Source organism: Pan paniscus, chromosome 13 (genome assembly GCF_029289425.2).
Source record: "Pan paniscus chromosome 13, NHGRI_mPanPan1-v2.0_pri, whole genome shotgun sequence".
Classification (NCBI taxonomy): Eukaryota; Metazoa; Chordata; class Mammalia; order Primates; family Hominidae; genus Pan; species Pan paniscus.
In genome coordinates this window covers 117940080-117952928 of record NC_073262.2, presented here as the reverse complement: position 1 = coordinate 117952928, position 12849 = coordinate 117940080, and the positions used below count along the sequence as shown (strand labels likewise).

At 43.4% G+C, this 12849-nt stretch overlaps 1 protein-coding gene across 3 annotated transcripts in view; it reads right to left on the bottom strand.

The window, feature by feature from the left end:
• ATIC (5-aminoimidazole-4-carboxamide ribonucleotide formyltransferase/IMP cyclohydrolase) overlaps positions 1 to 12129 on the bottom strand; it is a 60423-nt gene extending 48294 nt beyond the window's left edge. For 2 of the 3 annotated variants that reach the window (XR_008624577.2, XR_008624576.2), the window contains exons 1-4: positions 11013 to 12129; positions 10550 to 10676; positions 4919 to 4995; positions 3411 to 3477 (exon numbers count right to left, since the gene is read on the bottom strand). Coding sequence is in view for 1 of the 3 variants with exons in the window: in XM_003805009.5 (XP_003805057.1) it covers positions 3411 to 3477; positions 4919 to 4995; positions 10550 to 10676; positions 11013 to 11031 (290 nt within the window). In the remaining 2 variants the exon portion in view is untranslated. The remainder of the gene's footprint in view (positions 1 to 3410; positions 3478 to 4918; positions 4996 to 10549; positions 10677 to 11012) is intronic. The other variant, XM_003805009.5, reaches the window with a different exon arrangement.
• Between the last annotated feature and the right edge of the window lie 720 nt (positions 12130 to 12849).

Genomic DNA, 12849 nt, shown 5'->3' with positions numbered 1-12849 from the left:
CGAACACGGTGAAACCCCGTCTCTACTAAAAATACAAAAAAATTAGCTGCGCATGGTAGCGGGCGCCTGTAGTCCCAGCTACTCGGGAGGCTGAGGCAGGAGAAGGGCGTGAACCCGGGAGGCAGAGCTTGCAGTGAGCCAAGATCGCGCCACTGCACTCCAGCCTGGGCAACAGAGCCAGACTCCGTCTCAAAAACAAAATAAAACAAAACAAACAAACAAAAAAAAACAGAAAAATGAAGTTGGAGGACTCACACTTGCTGATTTCAAAATTTGTTACCAGCCTATAGTAATAGTGTAGTACTGGCATAACAGCAGGCACACGGACCAAGGGTGCCAAGACCATTCGATTGGGCAAAGAACAGTCTTTTCAACAAATGATGCTGAGACAACTAGACAGCCACATACAAAATAAAATAAGACTTCTATTTCATGTCTGTATATGAAAATTAACTTAAAATGAACCAAAGACTGAAGTATAAGAGCTAACACTAAAATAACTCTTAAAAGAAATGTACACACGCCGGGTGCGGTGGCTCACGCTTGTAATCCCAGCACTTTGGGAGGCCGAGGCAGGTGGATCACCTGAGGTCAGGAGTTCAAGACCAGCCTGGCCAACATGGAGAAACCCCGTCTCTACTAAAAACACAAAAAAATTAGCTGGGCGTGGTGGCGGGCACCTGTAATCACAGCTACTTGCGAGGCTGAGGCATGAGAATCGCTTGAACCCAGGAGACGAAGGTTGCAGTGAGCAGAGATCACGCCACTGCACTCCAGCCTGGGCAACAAGAGCGAAACTCCATCTCAAAAAAAAAAAAAAAGAAAGAAAATATACACAAAAATCTTCATCACTGAGGATTAGGCAATGGTTTCTTAGATATGACACCATTAACACAAGCAACAAAAGAAAAAATAAATTCAACATCATCAAAATTAAAAACTTTTGTGGGCCGGGCATGGTGGCTCAAGCCTGTAATCCCAGCACTTTGGGAGGCCAAGGCGGGCAGATAACCCGAGGTCAGGAATTCAAGACCAACCTGGCCAACATAGTGAAACCCTATCTCTATTAAAAATCCAGAAAAATTAGCCAAGTGTGGTGGCGGGCGCCTGTAACCCCAGCTACTCATGAGACTGAGGCAGAATCGCTTGAACCCGGGAGGTGGAGGTTGCAGTGAGCCAAGATGACGCCACTGTGCTCCAGCCTGGGCGAGAGTAAGACTCCGTCTCAAAAAAAAGAAAAAACTTGTGATGATCAAAGGAAACCATCAAGAAAGGCTAACACAATCCATAGAATGAGAGGAAATAAACTTACAACTCAATAATAAACAGATAAATACCTCAACTAAAAATGGACAAGAGGTCTCAACAGACATTTCTCCAAAGAAGGTACACAACTGGCTAGGAAGCACATCCAACGGTGTTCCACATTATTTGGAAAGCAAATTATAACCACAATGAGAGGCCACTTCAGAACCCCTAGAATGACTAGAATCAGAAAGACAGATAGTAACGTTGATGAGGATGTGGAGAAACTGGAGCCCCATCCAGCACACTGCTGCTGGAAATGTAAAATGGTGCAGCACTCTGAAATACAGGGTCGCAGTTCCTCAAAAGCTAAACATAGTTACCATATGACCAAGAAATTCCACTCCTAGGTATATACCCCAATGAAACGAATGTGTATGTCCACACAAAAACTTATACACAAATATTTATAGCTGCATTATTCATAATATTCAAAAAGTAGAAACAACCCAAATGTCCATCAACAAATGAACTGATAAACAAAACAGGGTATGACCACACAATGGATTATTTTTCAGCACTAAAAAGGAAATGAACTATTGATACTATGCTGTAACATGGATAAACCTTGAAAACATGCTAAGTGAAAGAAGCCAGGAACAAAAAAACCATATATTGTTAGATTCTATTTATATGAAAATGTCCACTACAGGCAAATCAGACACGTAACAATTGGTGGTTGCCGAGGCTGGAGGACGTTGGGGAAATGGAGAATAAATGCGTATGGGTATAGGGTTTAGGGTGGGGGTGATGAATATGTTTTAATATTGGATGTGGCAATTAATATGGTTTGGATGTGTGTCCTCTCCAAATCTCATTTTGCAATGTGATCCCCAATGTTGGAGGTGGGGCCTGGTGGGAGATGATTGGGTCACGGGGGAGATCCCTTATGAATGGCTTGGTGCCCTCCCCATAATGAGTCCTCACTCTGAGTTCATGTAGAGCTGGTTGTTTAACAGAGCCGGGCATGGTGGCTCACACCTAATCCCAGCACTTTGGGAGGCCGAGGTGGGTGGATCATTTGAGGTCAGGAGTTCCAAGACCAGCCTGACCAACATGGTGAAACCCCATCTCTACTAAAAATAGTAAAAATGAGCTGGGCGTGGTGACAAACGCCTGTAATCTCAGCTACTCAGGAGGCTGAGGCAGGAGAATCACCTGAACACAGGAGGCAGAGGTTGCAGTGAGCCAAGGTCATGCCACTGAACTCCAACCTGAGCAACAGAGCGAGACCCTGTCTCAAAATAAAATTAAATTAAATTAAGAATAAAAGTTAAAAAGTAAAAGAGCTGGGCAACTCCTCCTCTCCCTCTCTCTTGCTTCTTCTCTCATGGGATATGCTAGCTCCCCCTCTGCTTTCCACTGTGATTATAAACTTCCTGAGGCCCTCACCAGAAGCTGATGCTGGCACCACACTTCTTGTACTGTCTATAGAATCACGAGCCAAAATAAACCTATTTTCATAAATTACCCAGCTTCTAGTATTCCTTTATAGCAATGCAGAACAGACTAACACAGTAATGGTTGCACAACTTCTGTGAACCACTGATTTGTACATTTTAAATTGGTGAGTTGTATGGTATGTGGATTAGATCTCAATAAAGCTGTTACGTATATTTAAGAGAAACAGCCAGTATCTTTATGCAAATAACTCAGTTAGTTGTGCAAGTTGATAATTCCTAATATGAAAACCTGAAATCTGAAATGCTCCAAAATCTGAAACTTTCTGAGTGTCAACATGACACTTGGAGGAAATGCTCACTGAGGCATTTCAGATTTCTGAGGGGCGCTCAACTGGCATGTTACCTGCAAATACTCCAAAATCTGAAGACCTCTGAAATCCAAGACACTTCTGGGTCCCAAGCATTTCAGATAAGGGATACTCAACCTATACATACTAAGATTTAGATTGTAACTTCCTAAAAAACTTAAGTATGTATTTTGGCATATAAATCTGGCCAAACCAAAATGCTTACACACATACAAAGTCACACAGAAGGTACGCAGTAAAGGTTTATAGTGAGTAAGAAAACAGGGACACCAGGTTTGGCATAGTCTTTGTCGTTGGTTCGTAATGTGTTAAAAGTTTAATTTCAGGTTTTTACCTTATAAGATTGAAATCAAGTCTGGCCATGTCAGCATTATCTTCTGGAATATTACGAGCTAGGATTCCTAATTTAAAATAGTTAAACAAAGTCATTAGCTTCAAAAAACAAGTCAGATTAAGGAATTTCTTTCAACATAGTGTCTTCAATCAAATTAAATCCCATTGATTAAAAAAAAAATTTTTTTTTTTTGAGATGGTCTCACTCTATCGCCCAGGCTGGATTGTAGTGGCGTAATCACAACTCACTATAGCCCTGACCTCCAGGGCTCAAGTGATCCTCCTACCTCAGCCTCCCAAGTAGCTGGGACTATAGGAATGCATCACCACACCCAGCTGGTCTTTTCAATTTTTTAAAGAGAAGGGGGGTGTTGCCATGTTGCCCAGGGTGATCTTAAACTCCTGGGCTCAAGCAGTTCTCCTGTCTCAGCTCTCAAAGTGCTGGGACTACAGGCAAGAGCCACCATGCCCAGCATAATATTCTTAATTAAAGAATATCAAACATGTAGTTGGGGAGTTATCAAACAAAAAAATTAGGATTAACAGATATATTTGGCTGGCCACAGTGGCTCATGTCTGTAATACCAGCACTTTGGGGGGCTAAGGTGGGGGATCGCTTGAGCCCAGGTGTTCGAGACCAGCCTGGGCAACAAGGTGAGACCCCGTCTCTATAAAAAATACAAAAATTAGCTGGGTGTGGTGGCACATGCCTATAGGCCCAGCTACTTGGGTGGCTGAGGTGGGAGAACTGCTTGAGCCTGGGGGGCAGACAGAGGCTGCAGCGAGCCATGATCGCACCACTGCACTCCAGCCTGGGCAAGAGTATATAATCCTGTCTCAAAAAAAAAAAAAAAAAAAAACAGATATATTTAAAAATCTTTTTCTTCAGTTCTTGATCCCAGTTTCTTGAGCAATAAAATGTAAAAAAGGTAAAAGGAATTTTACAAAACTGTTGCTAGTTCCAGAACAGTCTATGCGTTTCTGTAAGTCAATGGCTTGTCTGATGATCTGTAGCCATTCAGCTTTATTCACCAAATTGTACCACAACTGACAAACTAGGAGGATACCAGTTTCTTGCCGTTTTGGTTTATATACAATTCATTCTTAGGTGAACGAACAAATGTAAAGCACTTTGAAAAAAAAAATTCCTTTGCAAGTCAGTTATGCTGTGATGCTTTCTTCTAAGTTTGAACTATTTTAAAAGTATTTTCATACGATGAAATCTAAATATCTTCAGCAACTTGAGCAGGAAACACCAGACTCTAAATTAGGTATCAGGTCAGGACTAAGAGCAAGCAGAGGAAAACAATCTGAATTCATCAAGTAGTAAGACAAGCCGGATTTTAAACCAGTTCTAACGTATTATGAAATCTGGCAGCAACTTCATAACATTAACTTTATATGTAAATTTCTCTTGAGCCTTTTTCTTCCTTTATTTTAGGACGCTATCAACTAAAATATTCCTGGAAACCACTGACTGTTTTTACATTAAAGATACCAACCACTTACCAGCATGGACTGCAGGATGCAAAGTTTTCACACGTCCCCCCAACATTTCAGGAAATCCCGTCAACTCAGAGACATCTCTGAAAAACAGATAAACAGAATGGTACTACTGGTGTGGCTGAATTGTAATTTTCACTATTCAAAGCATCTACTGTTTTCATTTCAAGAGATTTTGAGCCTGAATTCAACAATGAGAAAATTCTGATTTTTTAAAGTATTTCACTATATTTTATTTAAGTAAAATTCTATTTACTTTCGAAAAAAAGTTTATTTAATATATTTCCTAACTGTTGTGTATGTTCAGGGATAATTGGTAACTATTACAGCACTGGTTTTATAACTTTCACAGAATTCAGAAACTGAATCATAAGCCATACTCATTAAATATTACTAAGACATACAACTGAGAATTTGGCAGTATGTAACAAAAAGCATTAAAAATATCCTTGGCCGGGCATGGTGGCTCATGGCTGTAAACCCAGCACTTTGGAAGGCTGAGGCAGGTGGATCACCTGAGGAGGGGAGTTTGAGACCAGCCTGGCCAACATGATGAAACCCCAGCTCTACTAAAAAAATACAAAAAATTAGCCGAGCGTGATGGCGGGCACCTGTAATCCCAGCTACTGGAGAGGCTGAGGCAGGAGAATCACTTGAACCCAAGAGATGGAGGTCGCAGTGAGCCGAGATCATGCCACTGCACTCCAGCCTGGGCGACAGAGCAAGACTCCATCTCAAAAAACAACAACAACAACACATGAAGACGGCATATCAAGTGAGTGAAGACATAAAAGACTGTTTAATAAAGTGGTGTTGCTATTGGAATAACTGGTTAAACCCACACAAAAATATATTCCTTATGAATCAAAGGTTTAGCATTTAAAAAATCATGCATGTAGCAAAATTAAACATGTGAGGAATGCTTTCCAAGTTTTAAACAAAAGATTGAGAGTTCTGATTACAGAAATGTTAAATAAAAAGTTTTACATGGGAAAAAAAAAGTAAACTAGAAAAAATAATCACACAATGTGACAAAGGGGCAAGTGAAGGACAGTAAATATGAATCCATATCACAAAGCAGACCCCTAGAAAGTTGTAACCACGAACACTCTGGCAGACTTTATAAGTTGTAATGGTGTGTAAAAATGCCCACAATATATAAGAAAAAATAAAGCAGGGGCCAGGTGGGGTGGCTCACACCTGTAATCCCAGCACTTTGGGAGGCCAAGGCGAATGGATCACCTGAGGTAAGGGAGTTCCAGACCAGCCTGACCAACATGGTGAAACCCCGTCTCTACTAAAAATACAAAATTAGCCAGGCATGGTGGGGCATGCCTATAATCCCAGCTACTTGGGAGGCTGAGGCAGGAGAATCGCTTGAACCCGGGAGGCGGAGGTTGCAGTGAGCCAAGATCGTGCCACTGCATTTCAACCTGGGCAACAACAGCAAAACTCCGTCTCAAAAAATAAATAAATAATAAAAATAAATAAAGCAGGAAGCAAAACTGCATCTATCTTCTGTGTACGCTATGAAATAAAGTACATGCTTATAAAAATGCTTGAAGAAAAATATACTAGCATGTTAAGAATTACAATCCATTTTTACTACCTTCTTTATAGTTGTCCATATTTTCGAATTTTCTACAATCAACATATATAGTTTTTGAGATGGGATCTCACTGTGTTGCCCAGCCTGGATTACAGTGCATGGCAGCCTAGAACTCCTGGGCTTATTAAGTAATCCTCCAAGTAGCTGAGACTATAATAAACACTTTAAAGCAGCAAGTTCTGCCAGTAAGATACGGAATTTCCTGGGTAGATTCTCCTGTTAAGGGGAGCCATTTGCAAATAACTGGTGTTTGACCAATGACACACACAGTTCCAACATCCACAAACTGGTGACATAAGTGTTTTCAAATTCAAAATTTCTTTTCCTGGGGTTCAGGAAATAAAATCCATTTTCTCCAAATGAAGACAGTCACTTAAAACTTAGAGAAGGCGGATTTATTTCTAGAATTAAACATTTGGGGTAATTAAAAAGCTTGCTACTCCTTTGAACTGAAGAATTTATACATAATGGCTGTAGTCTCCGGAAATAATTCTATGTATGCTCACTGCTGTATACTCACTAATTAAAATCCATCAGTTTACCTCATGACAAGGTAATGGTTAACTTCCTGGGATAAAATTATTGCAGATAACAACACCCAAAAATACGCTCAGAAGCAGCCTCAGAACCAAGATCTTTTTTTTTTTTTTTTGAGACAGTGTTTCTCTCTGTCACCCAGGCTGGAGTGTAGTGGTGGAATCTCGGCTCACTGCAACCTCCACCTCCTGGGTTCAAGCAATTCTCCTGCCTCAGCCTCCTGAGTAGCTGGGATTACAGGTGCACGCCACCACACCCGGCTGATTCTTTTTTGTATTTTTAGCAGAGATGGAGTTGCACCATGTTGGCCAGGCTGGGCTCAAACTCCTGACCTCAGATGATCCGCCAGCCTCAGCCTCCCAAAGTGCTGGGATTACAGGGGTGAGCCACTGCGCCCAGCCAGAACCAAGACCTTGTCCAGGCATGGTGGATCACACCTGTAATCCCAGCACTTTGGGAGGCCGAGGCAGGCAAAATTGCTTAAGCCCTAGAGTTCAAGACCAGACAGACAACATGGTGAAACCATCTCTATGAAAAATACAAAAATTAGTCAGGCATGCTGGTGTGCACCTGTAGTCCCAGATACTCAGGAGGCTGAGGTGGAAGGATTGCTTCAGCCTGGGAGATCGAGGCTGCAATTAGCCATGATTGTGCCACTGCACTCCAGCCTGGGCGACAGAGCAAAACCCTCTCAAAAAATATATATATATAGCTTTCTCCTGCCCTCTTGCCTCTCACCCTTCATTCTTCCCTGAAGTCACAGAAATGAGAATTTCTCTTCCCCAGGGCAGTTTACAGAAACTAGAACTCTTTTTCCCCAAAGCCAGTCATAAGAATTAAACTTATGATTCTAACTTTCCACTGGCTTTCTGTCTAGGAGCTGGACGTAAAGAAATCCTCTCATCTCCTTGCCCATTAGTAGGTCAGGAGATCCTTAGGGGGTGGAGAAAGAATTTTAGAGAAGCCAAGAAGAATCTGGACAGACAGGCTTTCCTGGCTTTCTCCACCTCAGTCTACTAGCATACACCATATCCTTGCTGTCCAATCATACTTCCACCTTTCTGTCCATTCTTTGTTGAACCTAAACATAAAAATGGATGGTTTTTCCTCTGTCTTTGGGTCTTCATTCTGAAGGCTCTCATGTCATGTAAAACTTTGTTAAATAAATTTGTTATGCTTTTTTCTTATTATAACCTGTCTTCTCTTATAAAAATATTGGCCGTGACGTTTATGATGGAGAGCAAAGGATCACACCTTTCCACCCCTACAAAATCTTGGCCTCGGGTGCGGTGGCTCACACCTGTAATCCCAGCAGGCTAAGGCGGGCGATCACTTGAGGTCAGGAGTTCAAGATCAGCCTGGCCAACATGGTGAAACTCTGTCTCTACCAAAAATACAAAAAAATTAGCCAGGCCTGGTGGCGGGCGCCTGTAATCCTAGCTACTTGGGAGGCTGAGGCAGGAGAATCGTTTGAACCTGGGAGGCAGAGGTTGCAGTGAGCTGAGACAGTGCCATTGCACTCCAGCCTGAGCAACAAGAGTGAAGCTCTGTCTCAGAGAAAAAAAAAAAAAAAAATCTTGGCCTCTTCACTAGCTGTGTAATCTCGAGCAAGTTACTTGACTACGTTGTGCTTAGTTTCCTCACCTATAAAATGAGGATAACACTACCTACACTAAAAAGTTGTTATAAGGACTTTAAGAGTTTATATATGTAAAATACCACTGCAACTGAATAAAATACCACTGCAACTGAATAAAATACCACTGCAACTGAATAAAATACCACTGCAACTGAATGTGGCCTTTGTTGCAGAAAAAACAATTGCTCCAAGTTGTTTACACTTCATTCAGTGAACTTTACTGTGCTGGGGTCTAAATAAATCACTCATGGTGAACTTCTTATCCTTTCATAGAAGAGAAACACATTTACATTTCCAGTTTTTAAAGAAGATATGACCATAATGAAGATAAGTGAGGAGTGGGTATAGGTACAGAAACAAGACTAATCAGTTGATAAGTACCTAAAGTGGGTGACAGATATAGGACCCAAGGGATCACTATACTTTTCTACTTTTGATTGTGTCTGAAATGTTTCCATAATACAAAGTTTGGTGGGGAAAAAAAAGAGACTACAGATGAGGATTTTGCTTTACGAAGGTTCCATCACCATAGGAGGACCCAACTTGGCCCAGTGGAAAGCACGCAGGTCTGGACTTTGAATTCTCATTCGGTTGCTGATGAGCAAAGAGCCAACTTGCCTGCCACGATTCTCACAGGTTTCCCATGAAAACCACAGAGACAAGACGCAAAAAGACATCCGAAAATATACAGTTATGTATTTGTTAATAAAGTAAGGCATTCTTACCATCTGAACTTGTTAAACTTAGGGAAGCTGTGTACTGCTCACATAGCTGAGAACTGCACAAAGAAAAGGTAATAACCTACCTCTACACGGATCTAGAAACCAAGAAGCAAATTTTCCACATGGCAACAAACAGCAGACAGATATCCTTCATCTCTTTCATTCTAAAATATGTTTCAGGGGTGGTCATCTCGTTCCTCCCAACTCTCACTGCCGTTTATTAAATAGCTATCCTACAGTTTCTTTCATTTTTCTACCTTTCAGTAGACTTCCTCCCTCTCCTCCCAGAATGCCACTCCTTGACATCAGCAATGGCATCCTGGTTAATCATTTCTAAGTCCCTTCTTTCCATGGCCTAGTCAGCTAATGAAGGGCTTGTGAACGTGGGAATGAATGATTTGCACCTTCATATGGTTACCAGAGATTCTAAGGGAAGGCAGGTAAATTGGAATCTTCATGATGTCGAGTTTTATTAAATCACCAGTCAAAGTAACTGGAGTTTTCCTTGCATAACAAGTGGCCCACCTAAGTTAATCTGTTTAAGGAAGGGGCTAAGACTAGCGTCCTAAAATCAGGAACAGCACGGGTTCCAATCCTACTTTTCCCTTACTCAACTGTTTAAACTTGTGCAGAAGTTGCTAAATCTGTCCAGTGTGTTGTCCAGGGTCTTTCTCTGTCACCCAGGATGTAGTGCAGTGGTGCCATCTCGGCTCACCACAACCTCCGCCTCCTAGGTTCAAGCGATTCTCCTGCCTCAGCCTTCCCAGTAGCTGGGATTACAGGCGTGTGCCACCATAACGGGCTAATTTTTGTATTTTTAGTAGAGACGGGTTTCACCATGTTGGCCAGGCTGGTCTCGAACTCTTGACCGTAAGTGATCAGCCCACCTCGGCCTCCCAAAGTGCTGGGATTACATGCGTGAGCCACCTAGCCCGGCCGTCCAGGGTCTTAAAAGTTGCTAAATCTCTCTGAGCCTCACTTTTTTTCCCCATAAAGTGGGGAAGTATTACACCAACCTCACAGCGCTACTGGGAGGAGTAAATAAGGCGTTTTGCTGCTGGTGCCTGGAATACAATACTTCCTGGTTAATGTGATCACACTCCTTTCTGACGGAACTAGCTATTCCTTACCTGACTGCCAGACCAGCATCCCTGAGAGCTTTTGCAGTCCCTCCGGAAGCGACCAGATTCAAACCAAGAGCGGTCAGGTTTCTTGCAAATTCCACAAGGCCGGTTTTGTCAGAGACACTAAATAAGGCTGAAAGAGAAGACATTTTTTCTCATGACTCGCAGCACATTGCACTGTGTTCTGCAAGGCCTTGGGAGGGTCTGGGGGAGGAGATTCTCGCATCGCAAGGCCAGCACCTGGACCCTGCGTTCGCAGGCCTGGTCCGGGCCTCCCCAGGTCCTACACCCGCGAGCTGCTCTAAGACGGGCCCCACGCGGGCTGCGGCCCGGCCGGGGAGCGGGGACGCTGGCTTTCAATCCCGCAGCACCGCCCCTGCAGTGCCGGGTCCCGCCGGCCGCCACCAAGGCGGGAGCGTGGGGGGCCGCAGGCGAGGACGCAGACCGCGCCGCTCCGCTAGGGCCTCACCGAGCTGGCCGGGAGCCATGGCTGCAGGCACTGGGTTCAGGGCGAGCGGGAGGCAGCAGCGGCGGCACCACGTGCGCAGGTAGGAGGGCTGCCGGGATGTGGCGGCTCAGGAAGCGAGGGGGCGAAGCTGTTTCCGGGCTTGTCACGTGGCCCGCCGGCCCTGCCCGGCGCCCTGCTCTGCTCAGTTTCAGATGTAAGATCCGCGCCCCGGGGCTGAAGGGAACGGCGGGATGGGGCGGGGCTCTGCCTGGCGCGCCTGGGCGGAGTGCTTGGGCTGGAAGGGATCCTTCCTGCGATCCCAAAGTCCAGGCGTGGGAGCCAGCGATCTGCCCACGACCCCAAAGTGAGGCCACTCCACGGCCTCTGGGGCAAATGCCTGTTATTCTAGGCAGCCGGTCCCCAGAAGCTGGAATGTACGTGAAAGTGCCAGAAGCACCCATGCTGAAAACTAAACAAAAGGAATAGTTCATATAGCGGCAAAGCTGGAAAGTATCTGGACAGTTATCTACCATCCTCCCTTTTTGTTTGTTGTTTTTTTGTTTTTCTGGGTTTGTTTTTTTTTTTTTTTTTGAGATGGAGTTTCGCTTTTGTTGCCCAGGCTGGAGTGCAATGGCGCGATCTCGGCTATGTCACGTGCAACCTGCAACCTCCGCATCCCGGGTTCAAGAGTTTCTCCTGCCTCAGCCTCCCGAGTAGCTGGAATTATAGGCAGGCGCCACGATGCCCGGCTAATTTTTGCATTTTTAGTAGACATGGGGTTTCGCCATGTTGGCCAAGCTGGTCTCAAACTGCTGACCTCAGGTGATCCGCCTGCCTCGGCTTCCCAAAGTGCTGGGATTACAGGGGTGAGCCACCATGCCCAACTTGTTTTTTGTTTGTTTGTTTGTTTGCTTGCTTGTTTGCTTGTTTGTTTTGAGACAGGGTCTCACTCTGTCTCCCAGACTGGAGAGCAGTGGCACCATCTCAGCTCACTGCAACCTCTGCCTCCCAGGTTCAAGAAATTCCCCTGCCTCTGCCTCCACACCCGTCTAATTTTTTGTTGTTGTTGTATTTTTTTTTTTTTTTTTTTTTTGTATATTTAGTAGAGATGGGGTTTCACGGTGTTGGCCAGGCCGGTCTTCAACTCCTGACCTCAAATGATCCGTCCACCTCAGCCTCCCAAAGTGCTGGGATTACAGGTGTGAGCCACCGTGCCCGGCCCCATCTTCCTTTTTAATAGGCTTAAAAAATAAAACCAAGGCCCAATGATTTAAGTGAGGGACTCCAGAGGCCACAGATGACAGTCAAAACGAAGTGAAATTGACATTCGTTGTTGATTTTCACGTTATAAAATTATAATTTAAATATTAATTTATAATACTATTTTATAAAATTTAGTCAGTATTGTAAAAGTGCCTAAAAACTGCTTAAAGATGGTGTCTTCTTGCAAACCTGTAAATATTACTTTGCCCCAAGTCTGGATGAGAGGAATGATGACAGTCAAAAGAGGGTAAGAGAAGACCTTTCTTAATTCATTAAAAACAGGGAAAGCAAAATTGAACACATTTGTTTCTTTCTAAAAATGACACCTTTGCCACAAAATAAATACATATTGTGGTCTATGAGTCTTTTTTATGTTCTTTATTAGAATTATATTCCAAAGTAATAGCATTGTTTATCTTTTAGTCTGAGCTCACAGCTGTAAAAATGAGTCTATTTTCTCATTATCTGCATGCTATTTGTTTTTCCTCTTCCTTTCTCTAATTCTTCCCATCTCTTTACTCCCCAAAATAAATACCTATTGACTAGAATCAATTTTTTTTTTTTTTTTTTTTTTGAGACAGAGTCTCGCTCTGTC